This window comes from Hyaena hyaena, unplaced genomic scaffold, assembly GCF_003009895.1.
Source record: "Hyaena hyaena isolate Hyena2069 unplaced genomic scaffold, ASM300989v1 scaffold_548, whole genome shotgun sequence".
Taxonomy (NCBI): Eukaryota; Metazoa; Chordata; class Mammalia; order Carnivora; family Hyaenidae; genus Hyaena; species Hyaena hyaena.
The window spans coordinates 378,630-393,519 of NW_024081181.1; the positions used below are offsets into that span (position 1 = coordinate 378,630).

The 14,890-nt window shown below is 59.0% G+C and overlaps 1 protein-coding gene across 1 annotated transcript in view; it reads right to left on the reverse strand.

The window, feature by feature from the left end:
* The window catches only part of PTPRN2 (protein tyrosine phosphatase receptor type N2), a 754,508-nt gene that overhangs the window by 38,076 nt on the left and 701,542 nt on the right, over positions 1-14,890 (reverse strand). The window contains exons 16-17 of the mRNA XM_039255854.1: positions 7,456-7,529; positions 1,138-1,215 (exon numbers count right to left, since the gene is read on the reverse strand). Of these exons, the coding sequence (XP_039111785.1) occupies positions 1,138-1,215; positions 7,456-7,529 (152 nt within the window). The remainder of the gene's footprint in view (positions 1-1,137; positions 1,216-7,455; positions 7,530-14,890) is intronic.

Here is a 14,890-nt window from a genome sequence, read left to right on the forward strand (position 1 = left end):
TCACGCAGCTTGGTGGGGCTTCGGCATGAAGGTCCCGCGTGAGCGGCCGTCTCCAGACCGGGCGGCCCACGGTTCGGCTCGGACCCGGCTCGGGCTGCGCGGCGCTGTACGCATGTCGCGGGGGGTGGCCCCGGCCCCTGGGACCCCTGCCAGCGCTGGAGGTCGGGGGCTCCATGCCGCGGTCATCGATCTGGGCACCACGACCGCGAGGTTTGCTTGGTTTTATTTTTTCCAGTAGCATGAAGGCCGCTAGGAAGGGGCCGCGCAGACACGCTCCGCTCCGCCCGCTGGCTGGGGGGCGACACCCCCGCTCGCTCGCTCACAGGCAGGAGCGCCCCGGCCTCTGCGGGTGTGGCCCTTGCCGACTCCGCAGAGGGCCCTGCCGAGGCCGGTCCTCCTTCGCGTGGGGCCGGGGGGGGGCTGACTGCCAGGTGGGGACACGGGACCACGAGGGACAGAAAACACCTGCAGTACCGGGACCGGACGGACGGGCCCTCAGAGGCCACGGAATTAGCCTCTGGCGTCGCCGCCGGGGATCCGACAGCCCAGGCTTTGCGCGTCGCCCCGCGGCTGCGGGCGGGCGGCTCGCCTCCGGGGGCTGAGAGCCGCTCGCCCACCTGCCCGTCCGGCGCCTCCCTGCTTCGCCCGCCCCCGGCCCCGCCCCCCGGCCCCGCTCACACGGTTGAGCCTCGCTGGGGTCACGGCTGCGGGCGCAGACAGGCCAGCCGGGCCTTGAAAACGCATTACAGAGAATCAACAAGGGAGAAACTGTAACGTGAACGCCGGTTTTTACGCTCATAAGAGGAGAACGATAGATAAAGAAACATTTGAAATTCTTAGAATTCAAATGCTAATTCCATTTTTTCATATATCACAAAATACAAGTGAAAGGGGGCTAAAAAAGTAGGGATCTTTAGAGCATTCGGTCTCTCAAAGGGAATTCTGCATACTCATGCTCTGAAAAAAGAAGATTGATAACAAAACATGTTAAAGGACTCGTTTAAATCCTGAAATCAGGTAACCCTTGGCGAGCACCTCTAAACACGCTTAAATCTGCTTCACGGAACTCAGGGTATCGCTCGTGACCGACGTGTAAGATCTGACCTTCAAGAAAAGTTTTAATGGGACGAGACTCACCTGCCAGAAGTCGGCCACGGTGGCAGGCAGCGGTCCCTGGGTGGCGATGTAGGCAGGGTTCCTGGGGTCGTGATCCATCTGCAGAGACAGGATGACAGTGACCAAGCTTAGAGGACGCCCGTAAAAACCCGGGAAACACAGCCCTGGCCGCGGAGGAGGTGGCGGCGGACCGGCCCGCGCCCAGTGCCGCATCGACACGCGGTGTGTGCAGAGGCGAGAAAGGCGGGCGGGTCTTCCTTAGGCTCCCCCCCCCACCCCGTTCCGGCAGTGCTTGGGCTTTAGGCGGAGCCTTGTGGCCCCATGACCAGAGCTGTGGTGACCACGTCGGGGTGCTTTCTGTACCCCTGACTTTGAGGTAATGGGAGCAGCTGGAGCCCAAGTGAAGACAGCAGATCAAAGAGGCCTGAGGCCGGTAAGTGAACAGGCCGGGCCCGGGTAGGGTGGTCAGAACACAGGCTGGGGGCCCCCAGGGCAGTGTCCACGGATGCCGGTGGCCATGGATCAATCAGCCACGTGTCGGCCTGAGTGGCCTCCACCCTGGCTGTGTGCTAGTGTGAGCAGCGTGCATACCCACCACGGGCCCCGTGCAGGGTTCACGGCATGCCCTCTGCGAGAGCTGCAGGTGCGGGGCTGGGCGGGGTGTAGCCGGGCTGTGGGTGGTCAGGTGCCACGAGCCACCCTCTGGGGTCCGGGAAGAACTGATGAACAAATGCCGCCTGCCCCCCAGAGGGGTCAGCTCCTGTCACAGGGGAGCATATTTCTGTGACGCCGAGTCGCCAGGGATCTGCGAGCACTGCGTGCTGGCTGACCGGAGCCCGGCTCAGGGGCCTCAGTTGTAACATTTCATTCAAAGACCGAGCTGGAGGGGCGCCTGGGTGGCTTAGTCGGTTAAGCGTCCGACTTTCGCTTAGGTCATGATCTCGCAGTTCGTGGGTTCGAGCCCCGCGTCGGGCTCTGTGCTGACTGCCAGCTCAGAGCCTGGAGCCTGTTTCAGTCTGTGACTCCCTCTCTCTCTGACCCTCCCCTGCTCACGCTCTCTCTCTCTCTCTCCTAGAAATAAATAAAACATTAAAAAAAACCAAAAAAACCCCCCAAAAAACCAAAGACCGAGCTGGAAAACGGAGGAGAAAGGACCCAGGGACCGAAGGCTGGACAAGCAACCAGGCGGAGAGGCAGTGTGGGGGCTGGTGAGCGGAAGGCCCCCCCCGGGGGCCACGCCTGGCCCCAGAGCACGAGGGCATCGGCGTCGCGTCCCCAAGGACTGCTCTGCCCGCCACGCACCGCGGAAGGAACGGCGGAGACCTCCCGGAGGCGCGGCCGGGGCCTGGCGCTGGAACGTCACCTTCGGGTGTGCAGCGTCCCTGATGCTTTCCCATCTGGTGCTAGAGCTTACTCTTCTGACACCCGGGTTTGGTTATGGATTTAAAATGCTCCGTATTCAAAGTTACCAGGAATACGTTTCCCAATACAGTGAAAAAGGAGGAAGGTTCAAGCACACGTCGAGTGGTGGCAGCAAACGGGGGCACTGGTGTGCACGCCGGAGGAGGGTGGCTGCGGCATGAGAGCGCGAGCATCTTACAATTATGCGCGGTGGGAGAGGCGACGTTAGTCATTCCCGCATAAGGGCAGTGGGATGCTGGCGGGGGGGGGGGGGCAGGAAAGTGCTTTCTCTGCCTCCAATTTAGTGATTCCCAATTAAGGCCGGACCTCGTCTTCAAAGGCGCCACAACACACACAATACAGGTAAAATTACGTGAATCTCGCTGAAAGCCCCAATTAAAATGTTTCAGTCGAAAAGCTTAGCAGAAATAAGGAGTTTTGATTTTTCAAAATATGCACTTGTTGGGGGTGACAGCTATTTACAAAAACCCCAGATCTTCCCAGCAGACAATTCTGCATAGAAAGTAAAACCCCACCTCCTTTTCAAAGGCCCTTTTCTGACCAAAGCAATTTAGAGAGCATCACACTTAAAAATCGTTACTATGCTCAAACTAGCGCACGTAGCTGCTTTCAAACTGAGAAATGTGCAATTAAAAGTAAAACCTGCGCACCATCCTACTGCGGTAGGTCTCCGTGGCCCACCCCCACCACTCAGGCGCCCGGACAAGGGAGGACGTGGCTCGGGCCTTGGTGGCGGTCACGTGGCCGCCTCTTGGGAGGCAGTAAGTAGCATAATGACCCCAGAGCGGCACAGTGTGTCATCAGCGCAATGGTGATTCACAGACAATTGCAGTGACTTCCTTCCGAGCACATTCTGTTGGACAGAAGATAATTTCGGGCAGAAGCACGTCGTGCGCCTTGTGCGTGTGGCACATATAAGGCGACAGAGAGCCTGCTGGTCGCGGGGGCGGGGGGGTCTTTAGCTGAAGCCAATTATTTCACTAAATGAACAGAAGCTTTGTATTTAGGATTTCCAAAGCAGGATGAGTATAATGAGAGGCACTCAAGTTCTACTAACGCTGCCTCCGCCATCAGGAACTCTGGCCCACGACCCCAGCACGTGGACGTGGACGTAGACGTGTGTCTTCCGCCACCGTTCCCAGCGCGTGTGACGCGGCGTCTGCTGCTCCCTGCAGTCTGTGCTGCGTCTGCTCCCCATCGTCTCATCACCTTCCTTTCCTTCGCAGGGTCCCATTTACGGGCGCGTCTCGATGTGCACAGACACGGGCTCCAGGACGGAGGACAGCCAGCTCCTGCCCCTTGGCCTCCGTCCGGGTGTCTGGGAAACGGCGGGGGAGGAGGAGGGCCGTCTGCGTGCGTGGCCTCCATGTGGCCGCTGGCTCTGGGATCTGATGTGCCTGCCCGCGTGGGTGTCCTGGCGGCCAGCCTGACACTCTCAGTGAGAGCCTCTGCGTGCAAGCACCCTGCCCCCGGGTGGCCTTCTCCTTCGTGGACTGACCAAGGCAGAAGGCTCCAGACAATCAAACGTGACTTAATGCTGAGTGACTGCATGCCAAGCGAGGGCCACAGGGTGCCAGGTCCCAGGTATAATTAACAGCACAATTTTGCTTTTACTGTTTGTTTTTTTCCCCCAGAAAAAGGAAAACAGTTTAGTTGTGTTGTATCCCTTATCCATGTGGCTGGCTGTTTCTTATCGAGACACCAAACGTGGCAGGGAACCGGAGAGGAGGATCACGACGAATTCCTAAACGCACGGGTACAGCGTACCACAAAGCACACCGAGCCACCAGCCAGGAGCTGGGGAATGGCAGTTATTAACTAGGTGCGAGTTGTCTGCCAAACTCTAACGTGAATTAAAAACAGCAGTAATTTCTCCAGCAGTGCAAACAAAACAGATTTTTAAACTCAAGAGTTCAGTGTGTCAAGACCAGTTGCCCAGGCCCTGAAGCCTTCAAGAGCACGGGGTGGGGGGTGGGGAGAGCCAGACCAGCTCCTGCCCCGACCGGGCCTCGCCTTAACCCTGCCCGTGACCCGGGAGGGGTGCGGGGCCACGCCTCTACTCTGAAATCTCAGAGGGCACGCACGCATGTTTTCCTTCGGGATGCCTATCCGTCTCCCCCTTCATCTGTTCCAGCATCTACAGCAAATTTCACAGAACGTTTTCTTAAAAACAAGTGAATATCAAACCTGAGTTTTTGAGCCACTTTTCCTGACACTACGTCTTCATGTGAGGATTTCCCGAGAAGCTGTAGCTTCAGAAATCAACGTGACAAAGACTGACTCAGGAGCTGAAGTTGTTTTCAGATTTTATCCGTATGAGTTGATATTTAAGTCAATTACAGGATATAATATGCACACGTGGATGTTTGCTTGTGAATATTTTCCGAGAACCAGAGAGGTGGCTCCCATATTCGGCCACTTGCTTATGCTATTCAGGACGTCTGACCAGGCACGCCTTCCAGAGGCGTCCATGTGTGCCTACGTTAGCTAAACACATCCTGAATTAAAGCTTTGAACGGTTTTTTCTCCCTCAATAAGGAGTGGAATGAAGAGTAAGCTTATTTTCAAGTTTGGGGAACTGCAGAGCCGTTCCTGCGGAGAAGTCTGCGCGCTGCTCCGACGGGGCTGGAGGGGGCTCCTGGCCGCGCCGCGCAGGGACACAGGGTTCTGTGCTTTCCAGACTCGGATCTCGAGGCAAAGACCACACGTTCTTTACCAGCCGAGGGCTTCCCTAAAATTTACTGAGGCCTAAGTACACACGTGACAGATGCAGTTCTGATGGTTTTATTCTGCGCAGCCAGGGTCTTCCTGGGCTTGGATCCTTAGCTTTTCGTTCAGCTGCTGCCGGGAAGCTCACGACCGCCGTCCTGCAGCCATCTCGGAAAGAAGAGGCCCGCGCTTCATTCTTACACCCCGAATTAAAAGAAAGAAAGAATTGTGGCAGGAAATAAAGGGAAACATGAAAGAGACCTTAAATCCCTCTCTCTCTGGGCATCGCTTTCTGACCCAGGCCCCCCCCCCCCCCCCCCCCCCCCCCCCCCGGTAGGCAGGGCCTGGGAAGGCTGGGACTCAGGCGGTGCCGGAGGCAGGCCCCTCCCCCCACGAGCCCCCGCCCCCATGAGCCCCCCGAGCGCCCCCCCCCCAAGCACCCCCTCAGCGCTGCTGCACGGTCTCCAGGAGCCATGGGCTCCTGCACCGACGTCCCGCTTCAGCCTCAAGTACGCACACGTCGGGAAGCTGGGACCCGTAAAAGTGGGGGGAGCTGGGCACGCCCCAACTCTGGACTCTCATCGATTAGACGTGAAAATAACTGTGCTATTTCTTTTCCTGGCCCCGGGACATGGTTCCTGCCCTGGACAAGGAGCCCTTCAGGAGGACACGGCTCTCCAGGCGGATCTGAGCTGCTGTCACCGCGGGTCCCGGGGCACCACGTCCAAGCACTCACAGCCCCCACCTCACCAGCAACGGCGCTCTGTCTACACAGCAAGAGCCTGTAAATCGGCGAGGCTTTGGCTTGAATCCGAAGTGACAACAAAGGACTAAGCACTGCACAGGGCATTTACCGAGAGGGGCTGGGTGGCTCCCAGTGAGGACGATGGGGACACAGGGAACCCACCCTGAGGCCCACCTGTGCTGGAAGTAACCGGCTCTGGCCTAAAAATAACTGCAGGAGCCAAGGTCTGGGCTCCAGGGTGTACACAGACCAGCGGACCAGCTCTTAACCCACTTTCTCGTGGCGAGCACGTCACGCACTGCCCTTGCTCTGCGCCGAGAGGGCCGCGGATGGGGACCGGGGGTGTACCGGACGCCGAGAGGGCCGCAGATGGGGACCGGGGGTGTACCAGACGCCGAGAGGGCTGCGGATGGGGACCGGGGGTGTACTGGACTCCAGCGACAGGCTTCCCGCATCTGTGGAACCAGCAGCCGTGAGAACTGCCATCGCAGCTGCAGCCTGACTCACAGGGCAGATGTTCTCATGTGAAGCCTGCTCCTGGCAGAGGGGGGGCTGTCAGGGCGAATCCAGGGGACCCGAGCTCTCACTGAGCCAGGCGCGTGTCACCAGTGTGCCCCCTGAGCTGGAGCCACGCGTTGTGTCTGCCTGAACATACATCTGAGATGTCGGTGCGACGTCCTGAGGCTCCCCCACGGCCCACGTTGACATGCATGGTTCACAGGGACCACACGCTGCCTCCCCCGTGAGTCCCCACCGGCTCCCAAACTCTGCCACCAACCACGTGCTCCAACACACCCTCTTGTGGACCCTTGTTTCACTTTCTTCCCACATGGAGTCACTCCAGCTTGGTTTTGAAAAGTCAGGCTGAGCATCGCTTAGTCTGTTCTCTGAGAGGGGACACGTCACCCCCCACCCCGGCTCCCACAGCATTCGTGCCGGGAGAGGCCCATGCCAGGGGTGCCAGCCAGTCTCCCCAGGCTGGAGAGCCTGGCGGTCAGGGGGTCTCCCAGGGGGTGGTGAGTTCTCAGGGGCAGAGCGCGGCCCTGGGGGGCACAGCCTTCGGGAAAGGGCCGCCCTGGAAATACCCATGGAGACCAGCCCGCGCGCACCTGCCCCGCGCCCCCTGTCAGTTTAACAGGGGCAGGTTTGGGCCTCGTGTTCTCCATCCTCCTGAGCCAACGGGAACGAGTGGGTCTAGAAAAGGTGCACAGCCAACTCTGTTTTCCTAAAACTCACACACTTCTGGTCCAGAACCCAGCGGGCCGCTGCGGCCGGGGCCCTCACACCAGCGGACCCCGACCGCCCTTCCCGGGGGAACCCAGCCCGGGCCGCCTGGTGAACCCTGATGACCCGGCTGACACCAGTCACTTGGTGGAGACCAGCTACCTAGTCGGTTCGCGCCCGGCTGAGGCCACGTGGGCTCGCGCCCCGGCGTGGTGGGCCTTGTGCCCGGTGGTACTCACGATGGGGCTGGCGTTGATGTAGTCCGACTTGCTGTGGCTGTTCTCCGGCTTCAGCAGGAGCCTGCAGTGATCGTCTGTGGACAACCCCAGAGGCAGAGAGTTAGGAGTGTCTGTGAGGGGCTGCGCGAGGGGACCGCGGCCACCCAGGGCCCATCCAGGTGACGTCCCCTCCCGGGGCCCCACTCAGGCCACTTGCCATCACTTCCCTCTCCGGGAGAAGAAGGGTGTGTGTGGACCACTGATACTAGCATTCACCGACTACGAGGTATTTTTATGTTTTTCTTACGTAGAGTTCAAATACCAGGATGACTGTTCCTTTGTAAGACTGCAGTTAAGGTTTCCTTTTGTTTATTTTATTATCATTATTTTTAAATTTTTAAAAAATTTATTTTGAGAGAGAAAGAGACAGTTTAAGCAGGGGAGGGGCAGAGAGAGAGGGAGAGAGAATCCCAAGCAGGGTCTGTGCTGCCAGCCCAGAGCCCGACACAGGGCTCGAACCCACGAAGCTGCGAGATTGTGACCTGAGCCGAAGTCAGACGCTCAACGGACTGAGGCCCCCAGGCGCCCCCACAGGTTTCCCTTTAAGTAGCAGACGTCTGTGGCAGCAGACAGGAAACACACATTGACATGAACATTAAGATGTTTGGCAACTGCTGTGTTATAAACTTCTGTGATCTGGGGACGGTTAGACCCTGGGGTGACAGGAATTTAGTTTCGAAGGGAGGGTGGGAGGGAGGATGGGAGAAAAGAAAACCGTTACAGAAGGAACAGAGGCGTGTGCAAGCGGAGGCCCCCCGATGACCCCCCCCCCCGCGTGCCATAAACGTGCACGTGATCCGACTGATTCTGCAACCAGACATATTAGTGGGGATTCAGGACATGTGACTGTCAAAGCTTAGTGTTTCATACATGAATTATTCTTTTTTTTTTTTTTAAAGTTTACTTATTTATTTTTTAGAGAGAGAGCACGAGAGGGGGAGGAAGAGACAGACAGGGAGAGAGAACCCCAAGCAGGCCCACGCTGCCCGTGCAGAGACCGACGTGGGGCTCGATCCCCTGGACCGTGAGATCACGGCCTGAGCGCAAATCAAGAGTTGGACGCTTAACCGGCTGAGCCCCCCAGGCGCCCCTGACACGTGAATGATTCTTAATTCTGGTTCTGGAATAACCACCGTCCGGTGTGCGGTGACATCCCTCTGCCTGTTTCCAGGAACTTTCAAAGCTGTTCCTTGGCGGGGTGCAAGGAGGCGCACAGGGAGCAGTGGCGGGGGGTGGCCTCAGGGGAGGGACGCCCGCGAGGGTCCCTCCTTCCCGCCACCTTCCCCGCCTCACGGCTCACCTCCGCCGTCTCTGCTCCAGCGACCCGCCTTCCGCCATCACGCACACCTACTTCTTTTCTTCTGGGAAAAGGGAGACAACGGCCGGGGCCTTCGAGGCCAGGGACGCGGTGGGTGGTGAGTGCCTCACCGCGGTCCTGCGCTTCAGCCGCGGCTCCCAATTCCAGGCTCCCAACCTTGAAAGCACCTTGGGCAGCGGGGGCAGGAAAGCCCGGGGACGCTGCTTTGGTCTCATTTCTCCAGGAGATTTTACTTAATTTCTTTTATCAGCAGCTGTGGGGCCTGGGAACGTCGGTGAGTCTCCCGGACTCCCATCGGTCCCACTGAGACAGCGACGCTGGCTTTTGTCCAGCAGAGATAAGACGGATGAGAAGCCTCCGGAGACGAGGAAGGGCACTTCGTTGCATGGCACGCTCACACAGGTCCGTGGCATTGCGCCCAAAGGGTGTGGAAATGCTCCGAAGGCACTTGTGACGGTAGCCGCTGAGGCGTCCCCCTGAGGCGTGAATAACGATACAGAAATCCCATGAGCTCAGTGGTTTTGGGTTCCTGCACAAATTTATTCTTGACAGAGTGAACACTGACAGTGGCAGGAAATTGAAATAAAAATGACCAGAAAATCTGGTCAACCTGCCATCCTAACGCTCGGCAAACGTGACTGTGCCGGGGAAGCTTGGTGCGTCTGACTCCATGTTGCTCCCATTGCCTTTGTGGCCGTGGCCCGTGGCTGGGAGACCTGTGCTCAGCCCCGCACGTGAGTGCGCTAGTTGCTGAAGGAATGATGCTCGCAGCTGAGACCCGTACAAACCGCCCGACCAGGAACCTGTTCCCCTGAGCAGATACTGAAGTATGTACTATCTGCAAAGATCAAGTGACCAAGGACAAAGGAGCTTCACGGTCCCTCTCGGACCCCTTCTGGCTCTTGGATGTCTGCAGTGATAGTCACCTTTGGACCCCACCCCTCCCGTCTCCCCTTCTCTCAACACCAAGGAAGCCTGCATTTGTGCGGAGACAAGATGGTTCTTCGGGACGACGGTCCGCCATCTTGGTCTGCTGGCTTCCCGGGAAACGTCGCTTTCCTTCCCCCAATACCTTGCCTCTTGACTTACTGGCCTGTCATACAGCAAGTGGAATGAGCTCAGACTTGGCTACACTACCCCCAAACGGAGTTCAAAAAGGCCCGTTTCACAGTGGGGCGCTTCATGGAGGCATCAACTGGAGACCGTGATGTATCTCTCAGAAGTGGACACCTTTTCTGAAGGCTGTATCTGGTCGGTTGTTGCAGCTTATGTACCATTCTGGAGTAAAAAAGCAGAGCTTCTAGCTGCTTCCAGAGGGTTCCAGAGGGCTTCCCAGGAGCCCTGCTCTTGTAGAATTATTTTCAACACAGCCAAATTCAGACACTGTTGATGGTGGCAGTGAGGACCCCTCCTGTCTGAGAACCTTTCACAAAGAGCAGGGTCACTGGTGAAAGGGAAGGGAGGGGTTTAGGGAGGAAGAACCGGACCCTCTGTCTCTGGCTCCAGACGGTGTGCTGTGAAGGTGCCAAACGTCGCCTGGCTGGACAGGCACGGGCCTGGGGGCTGCTGGGTGCCCTTCACCTCCAAGGGGTCGGCACCGCCCTGCCCCCGAGCAAGCAGCGCAGGGAACGTCCACCAGCTGGATTTTCCAGTCAGAAAATGAAGAAGATGCTTGTGGGTGTGGGAGTCTCGGAGGAATAAAAACGCAGCCTGGGAGCTGGGTGCTCTGAGGGCTAAGGGGACACAGGGCTTGGAGCACTCGAGCCCAAGCCCGGCTGTGGGGACAGCCTCTGCTGTCAAGCTCTCCGCCAAGCGCTGTTTCAGCCGTGTCGTTTCCTGCAGGCCGCCCTTTACAGGCGCCATCGAGGCCGGGACAAGGGCCTCCGAGTTGTGATAACCTCGCACAACGTAACTGACTGTGGCGACATGGTGATTTCAGAGTGAACAGTGAATTGGTTCTGTTTTTAATACTAGGTCGTCTGAGGCTCCACGTGACACAGCTGGGGCCACCCTGCAGGGGTCAGCCGGCCAGGGTGCCGTGGGGGCGGGGTCACGAAGTGGGGACAGCCCAGGGGGTATTTTGATTGGTCCGGTGAATGTCAACTATTTTGTGGTTCACTTTTCCTGTTCATCTTTTAAAAAGAGCTCTTATGGGAGATGATGAGCTGATGTCAAGTTGAGAACGGCCGCCTCTATCCTTTGGAAGGCCGAGGGCTGGCAGATTACAGAGTCAATCAAGGTCAACCAGAGAGTTGGAGGTGAGGCCAGGGCGGGGCTCAGAAGCACACCCCCTCTCCCTGGCCTAGGCTCGTAGATGGGGTACGGTTCTGTGGGATGGTTCCGTGGGATGGCCGGTGTGAGCACACAGTCCTGCCTGGGAGCAAACATAACACAACGGCCCCAACCACGGAGCAAGGACACGTAGCCACCTGGGCGCTTGCACGTCAGCTAGCAGGGGTGTGCTCTTTAGGGCTTAGAGAGCTCACCCGGAAGCCAGAAAACGGAAGCTCATCTCCTTCTCCTCTGTTTTTGGCCCTAAGATGAGTAGTTTTCTCTGCTAAGATCCACGATGGTAAGTTTTAACAGGGAGGGAAGGAGAAAATCACTCCCAAGAGGAAAGCTGTTGATTAAACTCCTGTGTGGCGTACGCTTTTCCCAAGTCCTTGTTCAAGAGCAACGTCCCAAGCTTCTCCAACATTCTATCTGTTCTAAAAGTAGTTCCACATGTTACCTGCTTCTTCCCGGAGCACTGGGCCATGCGTCGAACAGGGTCCACTCCCATTTTAGATGGAAGAAGCCATGGCCCAGGAAGACCCAATGTTTGCCTTGGCAAAGGCCTCACAGCCAACAGCTGAGAGTCCAGGGCTTGAATCCTGGCCCCGCCCCCTGCTGGCCAGGTGATATTTGGGCAAATTATTCAATACTTTAAAGGGTCAGATTTGTCATCCAAAACGTAGGCTGACGATCTCACAGGGTCGCCATGATAAACGGCACAAGTGAAGCACTGGCTGGAGTGCCTCGCGCACAGGAAGGGGCGGAGGCACCAGTTCAAGACCACAAACACCTAAGTGATGAAAAGTGAGTTAACGTGGCAAAACTTATTTATGGTACGCTGTGTTGCCAGTGAACAGATGCCAATGATTTTCATAGACGCCAACGGAAGAAACAAGTTCTAGAAAGTCTACTTGATCCCCAGCAGGACAAAGAGCACCTGAAGACAGCCCAGGGCACTTCTGGAGGCCGAGCCACCAGCGGGCAAGTGCCAGCATGTGCCATTGTCCCGAACCTGTCTGCCTGGACCCGTGAAAGGACGGTGCGCGGGGCCTTCCGGTGCCTCTAGCCTGTCCTGTAGTGCTCAGGATAGCGTCTCCCCAGGCGCCCTGGTTGTGTCATTCACGCCAGGTGAACTGATACGTGTGAGTCAATAACCTCCACGCCACGAGCGGATGAATTCCTTGGTGTTGAATGCCTATGGCTCAGGCGTGTGGACACTGGCACTGCACAGGGAATTTTCATCACCCGAACAGTCGGCCAAGGTCCTCACGGGGCTTTCCAGCTGTCTTTCCATTACGCTGTTTCCTTTACTCTGATGGTGTGGCTAGTGGGGATGCGAGGCGTGTGAGGTGGACCCCGGGGTTCTGTGCTGGAGGGTTGGGGCTCTGAGACTTGAATGGAGACCTGTGCACCCGGAGGAGCTCAACGGCGTCAGCAACTGCCAGCATCTTCTGCGGTTTCGTGGGCCCACGCGTGGTTTAGTGCACACGGCCGGAAGCTCTACGCCACCAGCAGTCTCCCAGCTGTTAAGGCTCGTACAATGATTACAGCCAGTTACACATGGTAATGTCTTTCCTGTTTGGACTTGGCAGAGTCGAACGAAGAATACATTTCTATATTATGTCTGTTTCAAGACTGACTAGCATGTTTCTTTGCAGATCTGGGAACCGGATGACCACGGTGTGACTTGCTCTGAAGCAGTAAGTCCTCCCTAGAGAGGCTGGCTCAAGCTTCTGTCCATGGGCTTCCCTCCTCAGTAAGCAAGCAGGCATTCTGCTCTTAGCTAAGCTTGCTGGAAACTCTTAGCTCAACCAATCAACATCACCAAACATCCAAGATGAAAAAGCAACGGGGTTCCGCTCAGCGGCTCCTTGGACGAGCACACGGTGCACTCGGGTGGTCGGGGCGGAGGCCCCAGACTCACAGCCCCCTCCTGCGCCCAGAGGTGGGGAGAGAATGTGGCCCGGTCTGGTGCCCTGCCTGTCGCGGGCCCCAGAGGCTGGGGTCGACTTCCCGCCCCGGGCGAGTCACCAGGCAGTCGGCAGGGTCTGACCTCCCATCTCGCTGCTTCAACAGTCTCACCAGCCTCTCCGCAGGTGTCTCCGAGAGAAATCTCAAGTAGGACAGCCAGCCTGCTCCGTGGGTGAATGACAGTGTAGTGGCTCACTAGGGCCCGGACCACAGTGGGACACCCACGTGGGAGGCAGCGCCAGCCGCGTGCTGGCCTTGCTCACCGCTGTGGCCCTCTGCGGGAGAGGCACCGTCTGGGCACAGCCTGAGTGCCGAGCTGGGTGCCCACCCAGCCTCCCGGCAGTCTGGAGGCTGGGGGGGGGGGCAAAGGTTGACCTGAGTAGCCCTGTTTCCACAACACAAGATGCGTTAGCATCCCTAATGCCCAGTACCCCAGATGGCCCCGGGGGGGGGTGCCTGGTGTCCTCGTGCAAGGGGGACTTTGGACACAGAGGCAGACAGAGAAGGAAGAGAACGGCGGGTGGCGAGAGCACAGGCAGCCGGGCACGCGCAGCGGAGAGCCTGGCCGAGCCAGCGCTGCCCACGCCCGGGGCTCTGACCCCCCAGGACTGAGAGTGCAGTGCCGCTGCTCCGCTGCCCCCCGCCCCCCGCGGGCGGGCTCCGTGTGCCCTGGCCCGCCCGCCCTCCCCAGGCCGTGCACTTCCTCCATGGCACTCACACACGCTCATGCACAGTAGACAACGCTGTTCCCAAGAGGACACGGCTGCTCCAGAGAACAATCCCCCGCATCCGCGCCGGCCCGGGAGATGAGCCCGTCTCGCTCTTCAAGTCTTCCAGTGACAGTCACATCTGAAGGGGCCCCAGGCGGACACAGTGTCCCCGGCCCTCTGTGACGCTGCCTGAGACAACATTGCTACCCCGGGCCTTGCCAAGCCTTCTGGAAAAGTGAGAGAGCTTGGCAGGATTCTTGCTCAGGAAGGTGACAGAGATTTAGAGCGAACAGGCAGCGGGGAGGAACACCCAACGGTCCCCAGAACAAGCCCTTTCCACAGGAGAAGGGGTGTGCCCCTGGGGAAGGCGGGCAGGGGGCAGTCTCGGGAGCAGCTTCTGGCTTCCTCTGCCCCTGTGACCAGGCCTGAGAGGCCCCACCTGCACCCACCAGCTGGCGCCGTGGGGAGGGTGAGCTCTGGAGAGGAGGTGGCCATCGGGGCGGGACCCCGAGGCGAGTCTGGGTGGGTGACAGACCCGCGGGCGCGCCCCCTGGGGAGACGGGACGCCTCCCACATCCACGGGACCAGCCCACACTCGGCCAGTGTCATAGATGACCCACCCTCCGGCGCAAAGGAGTCCCCAAATCGGCTCTGCCTGAGACCCGGGGGAGCCGGCCGGCGGGACCATGCCGCCTTCTGGGCCGAGAGGCAGATGTGCAAACGGCGGCGCCAGGTCCTCATCCCCACAGAGCCCCGCACAGAAGCGGGGTCCACAGTCCCCGGGACAGCGGTGGAGGCGAGCCAGAGGGCGCAGGCGCCGCGGGTCCCCTGTGACCGCCGGGGGCGGGCCGCGGATCCACACACGCATCACAGCCCCGCCCGCCCTGGAGTGAGTCCTCGTCCGGGCACAGCGCAACCCCCGCCTTCTCCCGGGTTCCCTGCTAGGACCCCTCCCCACGCCCCGCCCAGCCGCTCTCACCTCCCTACTCGGCCCGCCTCGCCTCCCGCTGCCCTGCACGCGCCCCCACCTCTGCACCCCCCTGCGCCCCGCCCCCTCCTTCCCCCCACGCGCCCCCACCCCCTCCTCCCTCCCTCACGCGCCCCACCCCCTCCTTCCCCCCAC